Below are 19,968 nucleotides of genomic sequence, written 5' to 3'. Positions count from 1 at the left end.
CACTCAGGAGGCAGAGCCAGGTGGATCTCTGTGAGTTTGAGGCCAGTCTGGTCTACAGAGCGAGGTCCAGGACAGGCACCAAAACTACAGAGAGAAACCCTGTCTCACACAACAACAACAGACAGCAACAGGAACCTGTGAAACCATCACTAATGCTATCTGCTGGCAATCAGAGCGGCAGGGCAGGGAGTAAGACACGACAAAGCTGACAAGCCGGAGGACCAGGCAGTGTCTCAAGACGGCAGCTGATGGCCATTTCCTCTTGGCAAAAATGAACTGAGCACCCATGTGTCAGGCACTGATGGCTGTAGGTAGGTGTGGGTCACAGCAGTGGCTGAGAGCGTTTCTCAGGAGCTGGCATGCCCAAGAGCCACGATAGGAGAAAGCTGGAGGACTCTGGGCACAGCCCTATACCATGTGGCTACGAGAACCCAAAAGAGGCACAAGAGGAACTCTTTAGAAAGAAAGCATCAGGCTTTATTTTGTTATTACTTTTAATACAGGTATTGTACTGCAGACATCTGTTAGTCTTGCGATTCATACGGCCGATACACAGAAATGAAAGGAGCAGGAACTCATCTCAAGCCCCGACTGGCACCCTCCTACCCAACACCCCTGTCCCTCTCACCTCACAGCCGTTCCCCAAGCAAACCTAAGTTCTTCCCCAAAGACAGCACCCAAGTGCTCCTTCCCTAGTGGACGGTGGGATGGAAAAGCCAGCCCAATCCACAGCAAAGAGGCAGTGTGGGCTGACAGAGGGCCAAACCCTGGCTGTGGCAAGCAAGGCTCATCACCAGGAGAGACAGGAGCATACCATCCGCCAGCAATGTGAGGTCCTGGGCCACGCAGGTCGACCATCCCTGAGACGAGCAGAAGGAGCCCTGTCCTCTGGTGGCACCAGGTTCCAGAGGAGAGCAGTCTCTCCTGAAGGAGCTGTGACTTAAGGGTTCTGGGTGGGCACGCACAGGCCACCGAGCCCCTCACCACCAGTCCCAGAGCCTCCTGCTGCCCACTGAGCCTGGTGACCAGACCTGCCTCGGTCCCCTGAGGCAGTCCCTGCACTGTCTACAGTGAGAAGCGAGTAAGGAAGTAAGGCATCGGACACTTGACTCTTTCCATACGCGATGTCATGTAGGCACGCTGCTTGGGATGCTGGTTCTAAAAAACTTGTTGGCCATTTTTCAGAATATCCTTTTGGTTTTAAATACTGGTCAGGAAAAACAAATGATGTAAAAATACGTGAATAATTTCCTATTAAAGAAATGAAAAACTGATCTGCATCTAAAAGTGCAGGAGGTGAGGTGACTGAGCCCTTTCCCCAGATGCCACGGCAGTGCACAGGCCATTGCTTCAGCTGTTGGAGGAGGCTGGGATGTGTTTATGCTGACATAGAAAATTATAAATTACATTGAATTAGTATCCATAATCACTATATACACACAAACCAGTTCAAAATCCACTGGTTTACGAGTGAAAAGCTCACAAGGTACAGTAAAACAAGAAACATGCTTGGTGCCAGGTTGTGATTCTGTTAAAGCCAGCCCACTTAATGGACGCATCCTACTCTGTCACCAGCGTGAGCATTTCCAGGGACTCACCTCTGTGACTCGGAGCAGTGTGGATGCAGACCACTCTGAAATGGCCACCAGTGATGCTTGCTGACAAGGGATATTTTGGTGACTGGGTTAAAAGGCAGATGAACTACCAAAACAAAACAAAAAACAGAAACACTCCCCCCCAAACAAAACAAAAAACAAAACAAAACAAAAAAAAGCCTACCCAACCACAGTCATGTATACTCCAATATTCTAGTGTTTCACCTGTAAAAGAAACGCTCTGAGCAAACAAGACCTCAACAGAACATATGGCTTTACAAGAACTAAGTCATAGCAATAAATACTTAATCTCCACCCAGACTCACGCATTTGATCCATCTGCAACAATACAGAAAAGTTACCAATCAAAAGCGGGTTATAAAAGAACACCGAGTATTATTCAAAATCATTTTGTAAGTCAGAACAACCAAAAGAACACGCGGAGGGCTTTTCCATCGACAGCTCCGTGCCAACCTGGAAGAAAAATGAATTCAGAATTTTGTACAAGGTGGAAAATGTATGAAAACTGCCTAATACTTTGGTCACACTAATAATTGTCAAATAGTTATGTTTTGAATACAATAGATCTGTGTAGTCACTTTATAAAACTATTCTTACAACCATCTGAACTATGTATCACTACTATTATTACATGGGCGGCAAGATCTGATGTCACAGGCTACCCATTATTTAGATCAATACAATATAAACATACGCAAAAATTCTTGGTATTTCTCAATGTGCAGTATTTTTACACTTCTGAATTTCTCTGTACAATGTCTTAGAATCTAGAATATAAAGGTTGCTGGTCCTGATCCCTTGCAGAGTGCAGCAGTGGCGGCTTGGTAGCTCTGGGTGACCCCTCCAGAGCCCCTGGGTGGTGGTGGCCTGCAGTCCTCAGTCAGCAGCAGCAGATGTCACTCATCATACAGGGCCATTAACTGACGTGTCACTTGGCATGCTTGGCTGGTCAGTCCTATGGAGAAGGAGACAGACAGCTGAGGCACTGGAAGCTGAGCAGGTCAGCTCTGCCCACCCTCCATAGGGCACACAGCTGCCAATGGTGATGGAGTAGGTGTGTGGAAGCTCCCCACTCAGCTGCTCAGAACTGCATGTAGGTATGTATGCACACAATAGTTCAGCTCTGTGCTTCAGAAACTCTGCTCCGTCCTACGGGGGTGCAAATCGACTTCCACCTGGAAAGCCGAGCTCTGCTACTAGGAAACGGGAAGGAAAAAGGTAAGTGAAGAGGACCACTGTTGAGAACACAGGGGCACAGCCAGACACTGGCTCCCACAGAGCAGAAGCAACATAGACATACAAGTAGCCAGTGAAAGTAGAAGTGGGTCTTCTGCCAAAACCACAACCTGAGGCATTGGACAGGTTCAGCCAGGCTGTAGCTAGAAGGACACAAACACTGTTTAACTGGACTACTTTCCCTGCGGGAGGCCTGCCAGCTGTGACAGGAGCCAGCAGGTGCTCCCCAAAATTGTACTCTAATTACACATGATGGTGCCTCGGTCCCTGAGAATTCTAGTCTGAAAGAGCTGGTTGTGACTGCAACTTCACAGTTCACAAGCTGTGTGCTTTAAAACACATTCCTAACCTCTCAGTCCTGTTGTCCCCTCAGCAGCAAGGGGACAATACTGTCCACCCTAGGGCTCTGTAAGGCTGATGTGTGCAAACACTGGCATACCAGCTCTGAAAACAACAGGAGGGACGAGACTGGTGGAGCCAGACACAGTGGCCACGCAAACCCTTCAGGCTCAAGTAAGAACCGTCCTGGGAAGCCCAGGACCCAGAGCAGTGCAAGAAGCACTGGGGAGGGTGCCATCTGCACTCTGCCCACCCTACTGGCTGCTTCCAATACGAGTGCTGACAGTACACTAAGCTCCCCTGGCACCAGCTCACTGGCACTGCTCAGGGGCCAACCCCAGTACCCTCACTTCTGCACGCAACTCTTCAGTCTCCCTTTGAGCATGCTCTTTGGGCTATGAGACACCTGCCTACTGTGGCTTCACCAGTGAGTCCTGTTCTGACCAGTGCTGGGTGAGGAAGGGCAGATGGTCCAATACAAGCAGTGCCGGGTCTTCTACTGGCTTGCCCTAACATCTTGCAGCTCATCCTGCATACTGAAGGGCAGGGCCTTTCATGCCATATAAACAGCTAGAGAGGGCTGGACAGTGGTGGCACACGCCTTTAATCCCAGCACTTAAGAGGCAGAGGCAGGCCAGTGAGTTTGAGGCCAGCCTGGTCTACAAAGTGAGTTCCAGGACAGTCAGGACTGTTACACAGAGAAAAGAAAAGGAACAGCTAGAGAGGAACCCAAGGTGCCCTTTGGCAAATAAGTCACCAAAGCAGAGCCAAGAAGCAACTGCAGCCTCTTGTATGACTTCTGTCAGATGGCTTGGCTGTCCTGACTGTTCCACAGCCTCAACTCAGGAAACAACGGGCAGATGTAACAATTTAAAGACGCTTGCAAACCCCAGGAAAAGGGGGACTTTCCCCAATAGCTAGAAGCCTAGCTGGTGCCTTTTCCCCCAAGCCTTCCCAAGAGCTATCTGCTTACACAGTACCTAAAGTTAATTTTATAGGCAAAAAGACAATTTTTAATCATAATCCATACTTCATTTTGCCTAGAATTTCTATGAGAAACCAAACAGGGCGGAGGGTTGCATGAATAGGCGCTTAAAGAGCAGGAGTGGTGGGCGCCCCCTGCTGTTGGTTCTGTAGAGTGCAGCCTACTGGGGAGTCTGGCCAGGGGAAAGCACAACGCCTCTGCAATTGCTTTAAAGGTCACTTTATTCCTTCCAGAAGGAATACACATCTTAAATATATATATATTTTTTATCAGAAAAGTGAGCACTGAGAGGTGCTGAACAAAGTTTCTTGCTGTCCAGGGTACATCTTCATTCATCTTCTGACGCAGGCTCCTGCGAACCCGTGGTCACCTGGCTCTACCTGCGAGGCAGAGTGTATGGGCGTGGGCCCTCTGCAGCTGAGGCTTTGGCTTAGCCTATCCCTTCAGACCACTGGCTCAGTCTAAGCAAAAGATGACTAGAAAGAAAACACCACATCCAAATCAAATGGCTCCGGCAGTGGGGCCCACCCACATGGTATCAACCTTCCAGGGATTGATCTCACAGGATCTCCCCTTCTAGGGCTTCAAGTATTGAGCAGTCCATGGCAAAGGGCCTCAGACAAGTCCCCTGGTGTCCCAAGTGTGACTGTGGGAAATGAGGCAGTCAGGCCTGTTCCCGTCACAGGATCACTGAGGACTCCAATCCTGAAGGGCTCAACACCATTCATCATAGCACAGCCTCCGAAGAACTGGGTTAGGAAATTGAGATTGCCTAAGCAACCATTCCACCCCAGGACCCTTCCTGCACAAGCAGCACATCACGCAGGCTTGCTGGCTGCAGAGGTAAGTGCTGTTTTTCAGCGCTTGGCTGGGGCATCCGACTCCTTGAGACCTGAGAAATGCCACTGTGCCTAGCACTCCGCTAAAGGTTTCGGTACAGCTGTACAGACCTTTCAAGACCCACCCTCAAGTGTTGACTCCCTTCTAACTTCCAAGAGATGTCAAGTAGAGGCATGGTAGAACCTTCAGAGGGTGCAGGCAGGTGGGGTGGTTACCTTTGCTCAGGACTACTGCTGGGGGTTCGGGGAGCTGCGCACTTGGCCTCTGCTGGTTCGGGGTTCTCTTCTGAATCTTTGCAAGCAGCATCTTGAGAGGTAGACAGTTTTTCTTCCTCACTATAGGAGAGAAGAAGACAGGTGCATCACATACCAGGCATGATGTCCAGGGCCAGAGGATGAGGTCACATGCAGATGGCTCTGACGTCATGACTGCCATGGAGGCAAGCCCTGGGGCTGAGCATGCTCAGGGTGGAAGGATCACAGAAATGCAGACAGTGACTGGGGAAACCACGAGAGGAAGGGGCCACACGCAGGTGGGAACTGAGAGGGACAATGTAATGTGGCTGGTGTCTGAGAAAGAGCGGTCCGTGTCACCGTACATACCGGTAGGACTTCAACACTCTGAGGCCAAGTGTGCAAAACAGAAAAAGAAACGTACAAGAGTTTCAGAACACTCCTAGAAATGAGGAATTGGGGAAACATGTCCACGACTGCACATGGCACCCCGCAGATTCGGTGGAGGTGTGAAGAGAACCTGTTTGAAGGAACAGGAGCCTTTAGTTCCACCGTGCACTCAAGGCCACGCCCACCACTCGCACGTGTTCTTGGCTTGCAGCCTCACCTCACACAAGAGGTACCCCTGCTAAGCCAGGTAGAAAGCCTTCTGCTGCCCTCCAACAGCGCATGCCTAGAGCAGACACTAGGGAGGAACAAGGAGCCAAGAGTTGAAGCAGCAGCGAATGGGAGCCAAAGTTGCCTGTGGGCAGTTCTTGATGGAGAAGAGAGCAGGCACATTCCTGACTGAGCTGGAAGCTTAGATGTGTCTCGCTGCTCTACCTGGATTCCCACTTCACCCAATTCAGAGTTTCCGAAAGGAAAGCAAGTCCTCCTCAGATCCAGGCATTGGCTTGGACTTGCACACAAAACCACCAACTTTAGGGCAGTTTACCAGGCCATTCAGGAAACTAATCACAACCTACAGATTGGGTGCAGGTCTGACCCCTAGGCTTTCTACAGTGCTGGGGGTGGAGCCATGGCATGGGCATGCTAAACATACTGTATCACCAAGTGGCATCCCAATCCCCCCTAACTTCTTTGTCAACTCACTTTTCTCACCCTCTCCTACCCCCACTTCTACTCTAGAGCACTTATCCAGACTGTCTTTATTTCAAGTCTACTTCTCCGAATCCTGCACATCTGAAGGGCCACATGCTCCCGAGCAACAGCACTATGCCCATGGTGAGCATCCACTTCTCTGTGGCTCCCTACAGCCACAAGCAACCAAACCTCACTCAAGTTCCAGGCCTCAAGTAACCATTAGCACAGACACTTCTTAGGGTGGTACACCCAGGAGAGGAACATCGTGGGCCATCCTTTTATCAGCAAAGAACCTCTCCTACAAACATGCCTTCCCCACTATCAAGGCCTGGTCCCCAACTTAAGTCCCTTTCCAATCTCCTGAAATTTCCGAAGAAATGGGTTGTGGTGCCTGCTCTCATCTCTACAGTGACTCAGAATGCTTTCTTTACCTTTTCAGTCTTTTTTGGTTTACCTGCATGTAAACTGCTGTCTTTTTCTGATTGGGTTTCTTCTGCCCAGCCCATCCACTTCCTTCTCTTTGAGTCAGGTCTCACTATATAGCCCAAACTAGTCTCAAAATGACTAGCTAGGCTGGAGACATGGCTCACTTGGAAGAGTCTCACCAAGCCCAAGGTAATTACCTCCTCAGGATCTGAGAGGTGGAGTCAGGAAGATCACAAATTCAAGATTATCCTCATAGTGAGTTCAGGCCAGCTTAGGCTATATGGAACTCTGTCTTAAAAGACGACACTCTTTCTATGTAGCCCAGACAGGCCTGGGCTGCCTACAGTCTTTGACAGGCACTGCTGACTCCTAAGATCACCACCCCAGCAGCCTTTCTTGTTCCCATCATCATATAAAGAGTATCTGAATACTAAATTCCAGTTTCTTGTTTAGGCACTACGCATTTCTTTCCCAATCTGCTCTCTGCTCTTTCTAATCACTGAACAGAGATTTTTAATATCAATGTGATCATCTCAATTCTTTGTGCATTACAGTTTCTGGTTTTGTCTCTATTTTTTGTTATTTTTACTTTATGTATATGAGTATTTTGCCTGCATGTAAATCTGTGTACCATGTGTATACCTGGTGTCCACAGAGGCTAGAAGGTGTCAAATCTCCTGGAACTGGAGTTACAGATGATTGTGAGTCACCATGTGGTTGCTGGGAATTGAACTCAGGACCTCTGGAAGAGCAACCAGTGCTCTTAACCTCTGAGCCATCCCTCCAGTCCTGTTTTCATTATTTTTTAAGGTTTATTTTTTTCGTTTTCTTTTTTGGTTTTTTTTCAAGACAGGGTTTCTCTGTGTAGCTTTGGCGCCTGTCCTGGAACTCATTCTGTAGAAGACCAGTCTGGCCTCGAACTCACAGAGATCCACCTGGCTCTGCCTCCCGAGTGCTGGGATTAAAGGTGTGCCCCAGTTCAGGATGAACCTTTGCATTCAGTCAGTAACTAATACCCACAGGACTTCTGTATTTAGTTTGCTACTTCTGTGGTTTTGGAGTGGCTTCACTGCCATCATGAAATGATCTAGGTGAGTTTGGCATTTTCTGTAACTTAAGCTGGCAATGGCATGCCTGAGCAGCACTGCAGTTGATACTGGCCAGCAGCCAGGCATCCCTGTGTGCTTTGCTTCTCATTTTCCCCCACAGATGCAAACCTCAGTATATCCTATATTCACCTTTAAATGTGAGTTCTCTCTTGCTGACACCAGACTCTTCTATATTCTACCTGCTCTTTCCTGGTTGGGGCTTGTCTTTTAACTGTGTCTTTGGCAATATTAAAAATTGAATACATTCATCAATATTTTCCTTTATAGTTAAAAAACATTTCATACTAAACAGTCAAGGCATTTTCTGTCTAAAGGCTGCATGATCATGTCATTCCTCTTCAAATGAGGAGAGGCCTGATTTTATTTTTCTCCTCAGGGGGCAATCATTTTTCATTCGTCTGCAGTCTTCCTCACTGGAGTGCACATCATTCTAACTTATCAAGTTCAGGCTGAGGAGGGGCCTCTCTGTTAGTATTTGGTCATCATTGCTTTATTAACCAGTCTTAAGATTTACCTATGGTGAAGCCCTGACTCCTTACCACTAAGTGACTTTGGGTCTCTTTCTGCTCTTCTTCAGAATAGCACAACTTCTGTGAAACTGTCTGTGGGATGATAGGGATCTGACTGATTTTAAACATTTGTTGAGAAATACCAAGGGTACCTTTCCATTAATAAATCTGGCACATCTCTGTTTTTATTTCAGGTCTTTATTATAGGTTCCAATAAGATTTTAAATTCTTTTCCCTTAAAACTTATATTCTTATTGATGAGGGCTCACATTTTATTAAAGCACATACACCTCAATCGCCTGGTTTATAGGACAAAATGAGTTTTCTTATGCATCCAAAAAAATTAATTCCAATTCTTACCTATAGATTTAATCAGAATGTTCTATGTAGAAAGTTAGTCTATAAACAATGACCATTTTCTCTACCTCACATCTTTACATCTTATATTTTTATACTGCATTCACTAAGACACCAACACAGTGCTGAGGAAAAGCAGACATTAGGTCACACTGGCTCTGTCTGTAATGTTCCATTATCACTAGTAATTATATGTCACCCCAATGTGACCTCATGCTGATGTTATACAGTCTTGTAATGTAAATATACTGTGGAGGGGGCTAGAGAGATAGCTCAGTGGTTAAGAGCACTGCTTGCAATTCCCACTATTCACATGATGGCTTACAACCACCTACAGCTTCAGTCTCAGGGGACCTGACACCCTCTTCTGACCTCTGTGGGCACTGAATACATGTGGTGAAGACATATATGCAGGCAAAACACCCATACACATAAAATAAAATGGGAAAAACAAATAGGCTGAATTTTGTTTGCTATTTTTAAAATTATTTTATTCATTATTATATGTGTATATGTGAGGTAGGTGTGTGTGTGTATCTGTGTGTCTCAGAGGATAACTTTCAGGGGTCTGTTCTCTCTTTGTACCCTGAGTCCCAGGGAATAAAAACAGGTTGTCAGGCCTGCACAGCAAATGCTTTTACCTGCTGAGTCATTTTACTTGTTTGTGTATGTGTGTGTGTACAAGTGTGCACTTGCTTGCATATGTGCATACATGTGAGTGCACATGCACTTGCCTGTGCATGCATATGGAAGCCAGAGCTCAACCCTGGTGTCATGCTTCAGGAGCCTCACACTGGGACTTGGGGTCCACCAAGTAGTCTAGGCTGGCTGGCCAGCGAGCCCTAGGGTTCCTCCTGTTTTTGCCTCCCTAAGTGTGCGCCACCACAGCCCACTTTTGAAGTGAGCGCTTGGGATTAAATTCAGGCCCTCACTCTTGCACGGCAAACCCTCTACCAGCTGAGCTGCCTCTCTATCCCCGAGTGTGCAAGCTTTTAATGCCAAGTGCTGACTGCATCTCCACACATGGCATAACCTTACAATCTACTTCTCTCATTCATGGTTCTGTCTTGTGGTGCCCTCATTAGGCAGTGAGAAAGGCTCTAAGCACTGCTTCAGCTGCAGGCCAGATTGTGATGGAAGTGTTTTCTGTTACCCTCTACAGCTTCCAGATGTAAATTTCCATCTGGATTGAGGATGCTTTTCTATCCCATGAATCACAGAAGTGAACCTGCTATTTTCGCATCAAGTCTGGGGGAGTTAGCACTAACCTCTTGCTGCTGAATTACAATGACTGCATTACATCTACAGACCACAATCTATCTGCACACCGTTGAGCCTTGGATGACAGGTGGCCTCTGCAGCCTCTGTCCACGTCAACTTAGCAAAGCTGAACACTGTCAATCTGCTAGACTCTGAAGACACACACACACACACACACACGAGGAAAAATGCACTTTAGGGGCCTAAAACTCTCCATCTCTTGGTTAACATTAATGGAGATGTTAGAAAGACAGCAAGCTAGCTTTTAAATACTCATTGGAATCTAAACATGTTCATCACTGGTTTCTTCCCCCCTTCCTCCTGACAAGCCGTCACCGTAGGAGCCCCAGGCTCTGGTTACCTTTTGAAGACTGCAGTCTCTGTCTTGGCGTCTACAGTGAGGCTGAGTGTTTCCTTCATGCCGCCATTCATCACGGTCTCAGTTACCTTGTCTGTACTCTCGGCCTCCTCTTCCCCGTCTGAGCTGGCTTCCATGGCCACACTGCCTGGTGCTGAAAGTGCACACAGTGGACAGTCATATCCAACAAACCTACTGTGGAGCTGATGCCCTTTTCTAGAAAGACTTCCCTGCCTTAGTCCTGCCTACTGCTTCAACATGTTAAGAATAGCAGCTCCACTTGGCTAAACTCTTGATGGACACGAGTGCTTATAAATGCCCACTGGGGTGGCTCTCTCACACGTTTTCCTCAATGGAGGGCTGCTAAGTTCCAAAGAGCCTTCTATGTCCACATGGTCCCATTTTCCTCCCAGCACACCCCATTGTTCCTAGGTCTACTCTACAACATGGGGAATGTGCCTAAGGGTCTTTCCTTTGCTCTAAGATAGGAGGCCACAAGGTACGTTGGTCATGAGCTTGGACTTGTCAGATTTCTGGATCTGGACTCTCAATCTGTGCAACCCCAGGCAGAGGAGACTATTCTGTGCCTCTAGCTTCTTACTCATCAAACCAGCTACAATGGTGTTTTAAATACTAAGTTGCACAGTTTAGAAAGAGTGTCTCAACTGAGTAACTCTATCAGGTGGGTCTGGGGGCATTATACAGATGTTAACTGATGTAGAACACAAGCAAGGTGGTGTTTTATGCCCTCTGCTCCTACAGATGGATGCCATGTGGCCAGCTGCTTGAGTTCCCAAATGATGGACTAGAACCTGAATTGTAAGACAAATGGAGCTTTTTCTTTCCTGGGTTTTTTTTTGTCAGATGTTTTATCATGGCAACAAAAATGAAACCCGAATACCAGGTCAATGGAGTGCTGACAGAATTTTTGTGGGCTCAATTATTGGGAGTGATAATGCCCCCACCAGCTACCTCTTCTGGCTCTGAGGCTTCTGCTCACTGCCTCTTTCTTTTCCCAGAAACTCAATGCTTCGCTCTTCCGAGGCTCTTGCCTCCATACACACACACTCCCTACCACAGGCGCTGCTGGTTCACTCTCCCAATGGCTCTTCACCAGTCTGCAAACAGTTCAGGTCAATGCAAGGAACACAGGTGAACATTCTGAGCAATGAGATAGCTCCCTAGGATTCAGATACCTATGACCATTTCATCTGTTCATATGGGGAGATCAAGTTCACACCCCCATGTGCCTCTGCAAAACCCTAGGGGGTCTTCAGGAACAGGATGGAGGCATGGTATCTAGTCTGGTCTTCTCCACTCTGGGCATTATGCCCTTCCTCTCTCTGGCTTTAGATACCTATCCTTAACCCTGACAAGACTGACACTTGGAACCCAATTCCTTCTAGACTCCCCGTTTTGTGATTCTGCCACAATACAGGTTCTTCCCTATGATGACCTACACCCATCAGAGCCACAGCCTACCTGGTTTCTTCTACCTGCTGTGAGCATGTTGGCACACTGTACTTACCCTCTGGCTGAGTGGCCAAGGCAGCGGCACCAGGTGTCAAGGGATCCATAGGCTCAGTGCTGGTTTCCATTTCCACAGGAGAATTACTCCTTAAAGACTCCTTTGTGCTTTCAGAAAAGAGAAAATTCAGATGTCAGCAGTGAGAACAGACCTCAGTTACACAAAATGAAACACAAAATCCACACTTAATATTAATGTTGACAAAGCTACACAGGAAAATTATGCAATGAGGTCTGTCACTGAGCCGCAGTGACACCTGCTTGCACTCTAATTTACAGCACTAGACTGATGGCAAGGGAGAACCAAAGGGAAGTCAGACTCTGCCTTATATGTGTGCCATTCCACGGGTGTTGGTCAGGGACCGGCTCTTACTCCCCACAATGCACCTGTGGAGCCTAAGAAACTACACAGCTCTGGAAGTGCATCTTCCATTCCATTCTGAGGCTGATCTTCCCAGGGTGTCTGATGAAAAACCTCCCTTTCTCATTTGCTGTGGTGCACAGCTGTGTAGTATGCCCCAATCACATGCTGACTTGTAGTATGCCCCAATCACATCCTGTTCGAGGTGCCACATTTCCAAGGTAAAACAAGGTGCAGAACACATGCTCCCAGTAAATGCACACTGCCTGCTTCACGCAGGAAAAGCTTCAAGACAGCACATGCTTGCTCACCTCAGAGAGGACGTGAACTCTGAAAATGAAGCCCAGCCTGTCTCTTTGGTTGGCATCGGCTCCTCTGTGCTCCAGACATCAGAGCCCACTGAGTCTAAGGGCGCACCATGGGTGGTTTCCATTGGGACGTCGAAGTTGGCTGACCAGGTGGGTGCTGAAATGAAGGGACGATTATTACTTGAATAAGTCAATCCTTGAGTTTAACAAGAGACCATCTTTCTGAGGCTGAGTGTGGTGGGGTGTGCCTGTCATTGCAGACACTTGGGAATTGAGCTAGGAGAACTGTTTAAGCCCAGGCAAGTCTTGGGGACCCTCAAAATGGAAATTATTTTTTAAAATCAGGTTAGCAGATGAGAAGAAAGTAGTTCCTCTAGGAGAAAAGTTAACATGGTGCTACTGGGGGGTGGGGCTGGCACGATCACTGGAAGGCTAGGTGACCCTTGTGGCTTCTCTCTAGCAATTTGATTCCGATGAATATTTCCCAATAGAAATATTCTACAAAGCTACAAAGTATATACAAAAACTCTGTCTAACAATTATTTTTCCTGCTCACCATATGCAAAGTTCTGGGACCAGTTCCTTGGTCTACTTCACAGTGCAGACTACGGGGAAGGAATTCTATACTCTTAGGATATGTGACAGTCCTTCCCAGGGTAACTCCCCAGACCTAACAGTAGAAACTGCTCAAAACTCTGCAAACAACCCTAGAGCGGCAGGGAGAGAGGTAGGTGTGTATACACACACTCACACACCACACACACACGTGTGTGTGGCTCACATGTTCAAAGAGTGCAGTGTCTCATATCTATCTACTGATAAAAAAGAAGCCTTTCCCAAACAGCACGGAAATAGGAGGCTGCTGTCCTGTGGTGCTGACGTAAGCACAAAGGTCATCCAGACATTCCCCTCAACATACAGCAGAGGCATGTTGTTTAAGTCATACTAGCTCACTTCCTTCCGAATTCACCATCCAACATCTCCACCCCCAACTCCTTTCTTTTAACCCTCCTTTTTCTCTTTCCAGTTTCTCTTTGGCTTTTTGATACAGGCTTTGTAGCTCAAGTTGGCCTCAGACTTGCTGAGTAAATGAGAATGAACCTGAACTCCTGATTCTTTTGCATCTCCCAAGTACTGAGATTACAGATATGTGTCACCATGCCCAGTGATTTTGGAAAATTCTTTAGCTTTAAAAGAAAAAAAAAAAACCCTGTATCAGCTACAACAGGGAATAAATTTGAAGGCACTGTTGAGTGGATGGAGTACACCGTCCCAAATGACAGGGCTGTTATGGCTCCGAATGCAGGAGACATCTAGACTAGCTAGATCCAAATATCTCAAAGAACAGCAACACTGAGACTAAGGGCAATGGGACTGCTTGGCAGGGATGGATGACAACGCTCCAGTGACCTGCTGCACAACAGTGTGAAGTGTTCGAAACCCAGGTGCAGAGCCCAAGAGAGCAGCCCTGCAGATACCAGAGCTCCCCTCCTCCTGCTGTCTCCCTACGATGTCTTGGCTATCCAGTCCAGTTCGCTCACTGCTGCTTTGTTTCTGTCTGCCAAGTGCTCTGCAGTTCTCTACAACCTTCGGAAGGCAATTCTGGGGGGGCTGGAGAATGGCTCAGTGGTCAAGAACACAAATTGTTCTTACAGAGGACCTAAAGCTCAGTTCCTAGCACCCACACAGGGTGGTTCATAACTACCTGTAACTCCAGCCTGTAATCTCCAGGAGATCCTACAGCTCTGGACTTGCAACTCACGTGCACAGATCCACAACTAATACATGCATACACATAACTAACAACAAACAAATTTCTGAAAGTCCATTCTCGGCCTCACCACCCCACCCTGTTCCTGAACCACACACACTAAACAGTCTGTAGGACTCTGCCTTCTTGCTGGCTGTTTTCCCTTTCAGTGGCCTGGAAGCAGCACACCCTCGGAAGAACCACCTGCTGCAGCTCCCTCTGCACCCTGCTCAGGAGTACTAACTACTCCTGGGGGGCACCAAGCAGAGGGCAGAGGTTGTAGCAATTATCATTACTGGCCTGGTAACTGGCACACAAAACTAAGTGGATTTGAACCCAAGGACATTCCCTGCCTAGGCCCTGTGCCTCAGGACACGGACCTTTCAGAATGCAGAATGAGAAGGCTGTTTTCAGATGGAGCTTTATAGGAATTTGTGGAAGACACTAAAGCCATGTCTGGCTGTGTGGCTTCATGAAGAACCAAGGACATAAAGGCTACCTTGGTGACAAGGAACTGGTCAGGCTTAGGTAAAATCTTCAATCATATCACCATAACACCTAAAACTGCCCCCTCACCCCCCCACCCCATCCCTGCCGTTTTTAAAGGGGCAGCACAATCAAGTCTTCTAGTTAGTAAGCAGGTGGGTACAGATGTGGACCAGCTGAACAAGGCTAAAGTTTGGAGTTTCACAACTGTGAAGACATGTTTAAAATTATTTGAGCTTAATTTGGCTCCCCTGGTGCATTCCATTCATGACTCCATAAGACACAATTATTTCCTCATTTCTATAGGCTGTCTATGTCCTTTAAAAAACAAAACAAGGCCGGGCGGTGGTGGCGCACGCCTTTAATCCCAGCACTCGGGAGGCAGAGGCAGGAGGATCTCTGTGAGTTCGAGGCCAGCCTGGTCTACAGCGCGAGACCCAGGAAAGGCGCAAAGCTACACAGAGAAACCCTGTCTCGAAAAAACAAAAAAACAAAAACAAAAAACAAAACAAAACACCTTTGTGTCCAGGTGCCCATGGCAGGCAGAAGAGAGCATCAGATCCCATGGAGCTTGAGGCAGTTATGAATGACCTGATGGGGTGCTATGAACTTTGGCAATGGCAGCATGTGCTCATAACCACTGAGCCATGTCGCCAGCCCCAGTCTGTGATTTTTTTTTCCACTGCTGTTACAGTATCAGTGCCTGGTTCTGGAGGGAGGTGAGTGTGTGGGGTGGGGGACATGCTCTCTAGCTAAACCGTAAAGACAATGTTCAAACGGATCATCTCCAAGTATATATAACTTGTTCCTCCCTGGGAAAGACTCGGAGTTACACAGCAGTGGCAACAGTGCTTCCACCTCAACTGTGCCTCAGAGAACATCTCAGATGTCACAGGCCATTCTTTTGCCAATTTTCAAAAACAGGCAATCTCTCTCTCCCTCCCCCCACCCCTCTTTTTTGAGACAGGGTCTCTCTGTAGCTTTGGCTGTCCTGGAACTCGCTCTGTAGACCAGCCTGGCCTCGACCTCACAGAGATAAAACCAGGCAATTTCAAGCACTAGAACATGAACTCCTAAGGACTGGGTGACTCACGCTCATTCAGGTCCACCTCCATCTTGTCCTCTGTGTTTGCACTGCCAGACTCAAACAGGTCTTGTTTGGCCCCATCCTCTTCTTCTGAATCTGTACTTTCTTCACTGTCTGTACTGCCGGAGCTACAAAACAACATTGAAATAGTTAAGCTGCTTAATCAGTGACCAGCCATGTCCAGGAAACTTTCAAAGGACATTTACAATATGAAAACATACTGTACTTCAGCTCAACAGTGCCTGCCTATGCCATTTCACAAGAAGGAAGACTTGTATGTGCCGAGCATACCAAGCATCTTTCCAGACCTTTCGTTTTGTTCTTTTGTTTGTTTGTTTTTTTGAGACAGGGTTTCTCTGTGTAGTCCTGGCTCTCCTGGGAATTGCTTTGTAGACGGGTTGGTCTCGAACTCACAGAGATCTTCCTGCTTCTGCCTCCTGAGAGCTGGGATCTTTTCTTCTCATCATCCTCTATACACCATCTTAGGGTGTTGAAACCTCCCCCACCTTTTTTTTTGTTTGAATTAGGAAAGAGACTTCTAAAGTCTATGTGCGAGTTCCTGATGACTTGACCTGCAGTGCACTCTCCCCACAGCTGTGCCAGTACATGTGTTCTAGAGTCTATGTGCGAGTTCCTGATGGACTTGACCTGCAGTGCACTCTCCCCACAGCTGTGCCAGTGCATGTGTCCTTTGCCAGCATATGTGAAGCTGAGGCAAGAAGATGCTTTGGGGCTGGTATTTTATCACAGCAATAGAAACCCAACTAAAACAGAAATTGCACCAGAGAATGGCTTATTGCTGTGACACACCAGACTATTTTGAAGAGAATTACAGAAGGATTCTAGAACATTGAGCTGGGAAAGCCGTTGAGTACTTGGGTTTAATGGGCTGTTCTGTGTGAGTCTGAATATGTTGAGAGCAATGCAGAATGATGGAGGCCTGGTTTGTGAAGTTTGAGAAAGAAGCAGAGACTGAGTCTCGAGCATTTGCTATTCTGTATTAAAAATTAGTGGTCACCTGGGATTAAAGAATTGACTATGATTAACAAGAGACCAGAACCACTAAAGTGAAACCTTTGCTTTGCTGGGACAATCAATACAAATGCAGCTGCAGCTGAGATTAAGAGATGAGCATAACTGAGTCAAAATCTTCTGGGAAGTGTTTTGTCTGTATGGATTTAAGAACCAACTTGTAAATAGTCTGAGGAATCACTTAGGATTTTGTTGGGTGCTGTGTGGATCTCATGGATCCATGTGGGGAACTAGAGCTTATCTCCAGTTCATCCAGTTCATCAACACTCATGAGTTTTAGAGTTCAGTGTACTAGCCTTTAGAGCTATGTATCTTACTTTTTACAGTATTGTGAACAGCATCATTTAGTAATTTCAACAGTTCCAGTAGGGAGGGGTACAATTATACTGATTATGAGCTGTGAGACTTTCCTAAATGCATTTGAATTATCCTATAGACCTTTTCTATACTCAAGCAAACTTTCTACATTAACAATGCTGTCCAAGAAATGTTCAAATTCTTCCTTTATGATCTGCCATCTTTTCTCTTACCTAACTGAAATATCTAGCAGTCTGATATAATATTAAACAGAAGCTACTCATCAGACACACTTTCGAGCTCCCAATCTCCACAGGAAGTCATTCAGTCTTTACTGCTAATGAGGTGAACTCTATAGTATTCATCAATACTTTTAATAAAGGTGAAAAATTCCTTTCTACTTCTAATGTGTGGAGACTGCTTAAATTTAAGACTGGATGTAGACACTTGAATAGGTTCAAGCAATTCTGCAGTCTTGGAATAAACAGTTGGTCCTTTTTCTATGTTACTGTATTTAATCTGTCGTAAAAATAGTTTTTAGGTCAGAGTCTCATTATGTAGCTCAGACTGGCCACAAAATTTTGATTCCTCTGCCTCAGGCTCTGAGCACTAAACTACAGGTATGTGCCACCACAGTTGACCTGTTACAACTTTTAAAGGGGTTTTTGCATCTCTGCTTATGACAGTTACAACCCAGTTTTCTTCTCTGTAATGTGAGCGAGTCAAATTTTTGTATCCAGAAGCAATAGTGTGATTTTAGAATTAGATAGATAACAGCCTTTCTTTTCAACTCCTAGGAATTGCTATTTCTTTCTGAAATGCTTATTGGCACATCAGTGAAGTCATTGAGACCCAGATCTCTAGAACTTCTCATCCTCTTGTTTCTGTCTCCCCAAGCATTGGTCTTACAGCTGAGTGCTAATAGGCCTCCCTGAGGAGAAGCCTTAGAATAGAAACTCAAGCCTAACAGATACAGCACTGTTCATGCCACACCCTCAACATTTTTCTTAATTATGGTTCTTTGTGTCATTCAAAGATCATTTAGGGTGCCACTGGCACATGGGTTGTTCATTATCTCTCATCGTTTTTAATCTTTCTACTGTCTGTCCAACCTCTATTGACATGAACACTCATTCCTGCCATTAGTTGCTACCTTTTCCTGCTCACTGGGCAGCTTAGTACAGTGGTTTTCTCAAAGAGCCACTTCTATTTCACAAGCTTCCTCTCCTGTTTTTGTTCTGGAGTTCAGATCCTACTCTAATCTATATCCTATGCATTTGGCTTTAATCTGTTCATTTTCTATTTTCTTAATGTATAAGCTGAGGCCACGGAAGCGAGGTACTTTAAATCTAATATGGCCAGTTATTTCCCACATTCTGCTATACTGGCATTTAATTTTCCTTCAGTTTGAAAAAACATGAAGTTCCTTCTCCCCCCACCCCCCATTTTCCCACAGTTTCACTATGTAACTGAGAGCTGGCCTAGAGCTCCCTCACAAGCTTACACTAGCTCCCACGTGCTGAGGTAACAGTATGTGACTCCATACCCAGTTCCCAGGGACCTATCTGTTTCTGATTTCCAATTTAATTCTTCTATCAAAAAATTATCGGAAGCTTTCAGAATTTTCTCAGACTTGCTTTATGGCCTGAATGTAGGCTTTTGTTGTGTTCCTTTGCTGGGTAGAATGCTTACTTTATAAGTATTCAAGGAGCACATGCTGGAAGATGGTGTTGTTCAAGCAGTATACTTAGCAGTCATAAGAATTCTGTCTACTTCATTAATTACCAAGAGGGGTAATGAATGATCTTCCTGGAACTCAATTTGCTCACCACGCTTTGCAGTTCTATTCATTTTTGTTTGCTGAATTTGAATCTGTGTCATTAGGTAAAAAGCAGTTTAAAACTGTTATGTCCTCTGAATGAACTGATCTCCTGTGCTTCTTGGTGAGAGAGAGAGTGAGAGCATATATATGCATGCCTTCATGTGTGTAGAGAACAGAGGATGATGTGGGGGATCTCAGTTGTTCGCTTTATTTATTTATTTTTTTCCAAGACAGGGTTTCTCCGTGTAGTTTTGGTGCCTGTCCTGGATCTCGCTCTGTAGACCAGGCTGGCCTAAAGCTCACAGACATCTGCCTGTCTCTGTGAGTGCTGGGATTAAAGGCGTGTACCACTGCCCGGCTTGCTTTATTTTTTGAAAAGAAGTTTCTCACTAAACTTGGAGGAGGTTGCTAATTGGCTAGACATTACTTGCTGGATAGAGATGGTCCAGTGGGTAAAAGCGCTTTGTGTCAAGCCTGATGAACTGAATTTGAGCCCAAGACCCACATGCTCAAAGGAAAAAACTGATTCCTGCAAGATGCCTCTGACAAGCCCACACATGCACAACCTAAATAAATACATAAAATTTCTTCACTAAGTTACCTACAAAGGAGAATCAAGTTAAAAGAAAAAAAAGGATGTGTGTGGGGGTGGTGGCAATAGGGTCCCATTCCATGCTTCCTATGTAAAGAGTTTTTAGGATGGCTTTACCTGCCATGTTGCTGGAAAGAGGGGGCTGGCCCATTCCCTCTTAATATTTTTTGCTTGTCTACTTATTTAATGTGTATAGGTGTTTAGCTTGCATGTATGTCTGTATACCACTTCTGTGCCAGGTACCCACAGAGGCCAGAGAGAGCACTGGATCCCTTGGAACTGGAGTTACAGGTGGCTATGAGCTGTCATGTGGGTACTGGCAATCAAACTGAGACCTTCTTCTCCAGTCCTCCAT

The 19,968-nt window shown here is 46.2% G+C and overlaps 1 protein-coding gene across 13 annotated transcripts in view; it reads right to left on the bottom strand.

Annotated features, from left to right (window-relative positions):
* Positions 1-455: 455 nt before the first annotated feature.
* Ppp6r3 (protein phosphatase 6 regulatory subunit 3) overlaps positions 456-19,968 on the bottom strand; it is a 132,010-nt gene continuing 112,497 nt past the window's right edge. For 8 of the 13 annotated variants that reach the window (XM_052760042.1, XM_052760040.1, XM_052760045.1 and 5 more), the window contains 7 exons: positions 15,877-15,998; positions 12,551-12,704; positions 11,880-11,986; positions 10,355-10,505; positions 5,619-5,636; positions 5,232-5,351; positions 456-2,571 (listed from right to left, as the gene is read on the bottom strand). In XM_052760042.1, the coding sequence (XP_052616002.1) occupies positions 2,520-2,571; positions 5,232-5,351; positions 5,619-5,636; positions 10,355-10,505; positions 11,880-11,986; positions 12,551-12,704; positions 15,877-15,998 (724 nt within the window). In that variant the 3' untranslated portion in view covers positions 456-2,519. The remainder of the gene's footprint in view (positions 2,572-5,231; positions 5,352-5,618; positions 5,637-10,354; positions 10,506-11,879; positions 11,987-12,550; positions 12,705-15,876; positions 15,999-19,968) is intronic. The other 5 variants (XM_052760043.1, XM_052760046.1, XM_052760048.1 and 2 more) reach the window with 1 other exon arrangement.

This window comes from Peromyscus californicus, unplaced genomic scaffold, assembly GCF_007827085.1.
Source record: "Peromyscus californicus insignis strain IS unplaced genomic scaffold, ASM782708v3 Scaffold_4__1_contigs__length_199733344, whole genome shotgun sequence".
Taxonomy (NCBI): Eukaryota; Metazoa; Chordata; class Mammalia; order Rodentia; family Cricetidae; genus Peromyscus; species Peromyscus californicus.
The sequence above is the reverse complement of the archived record's forward strand: the minus strand, read 5'-3'. Positions and strand labels throughout refer to the sequence as shown.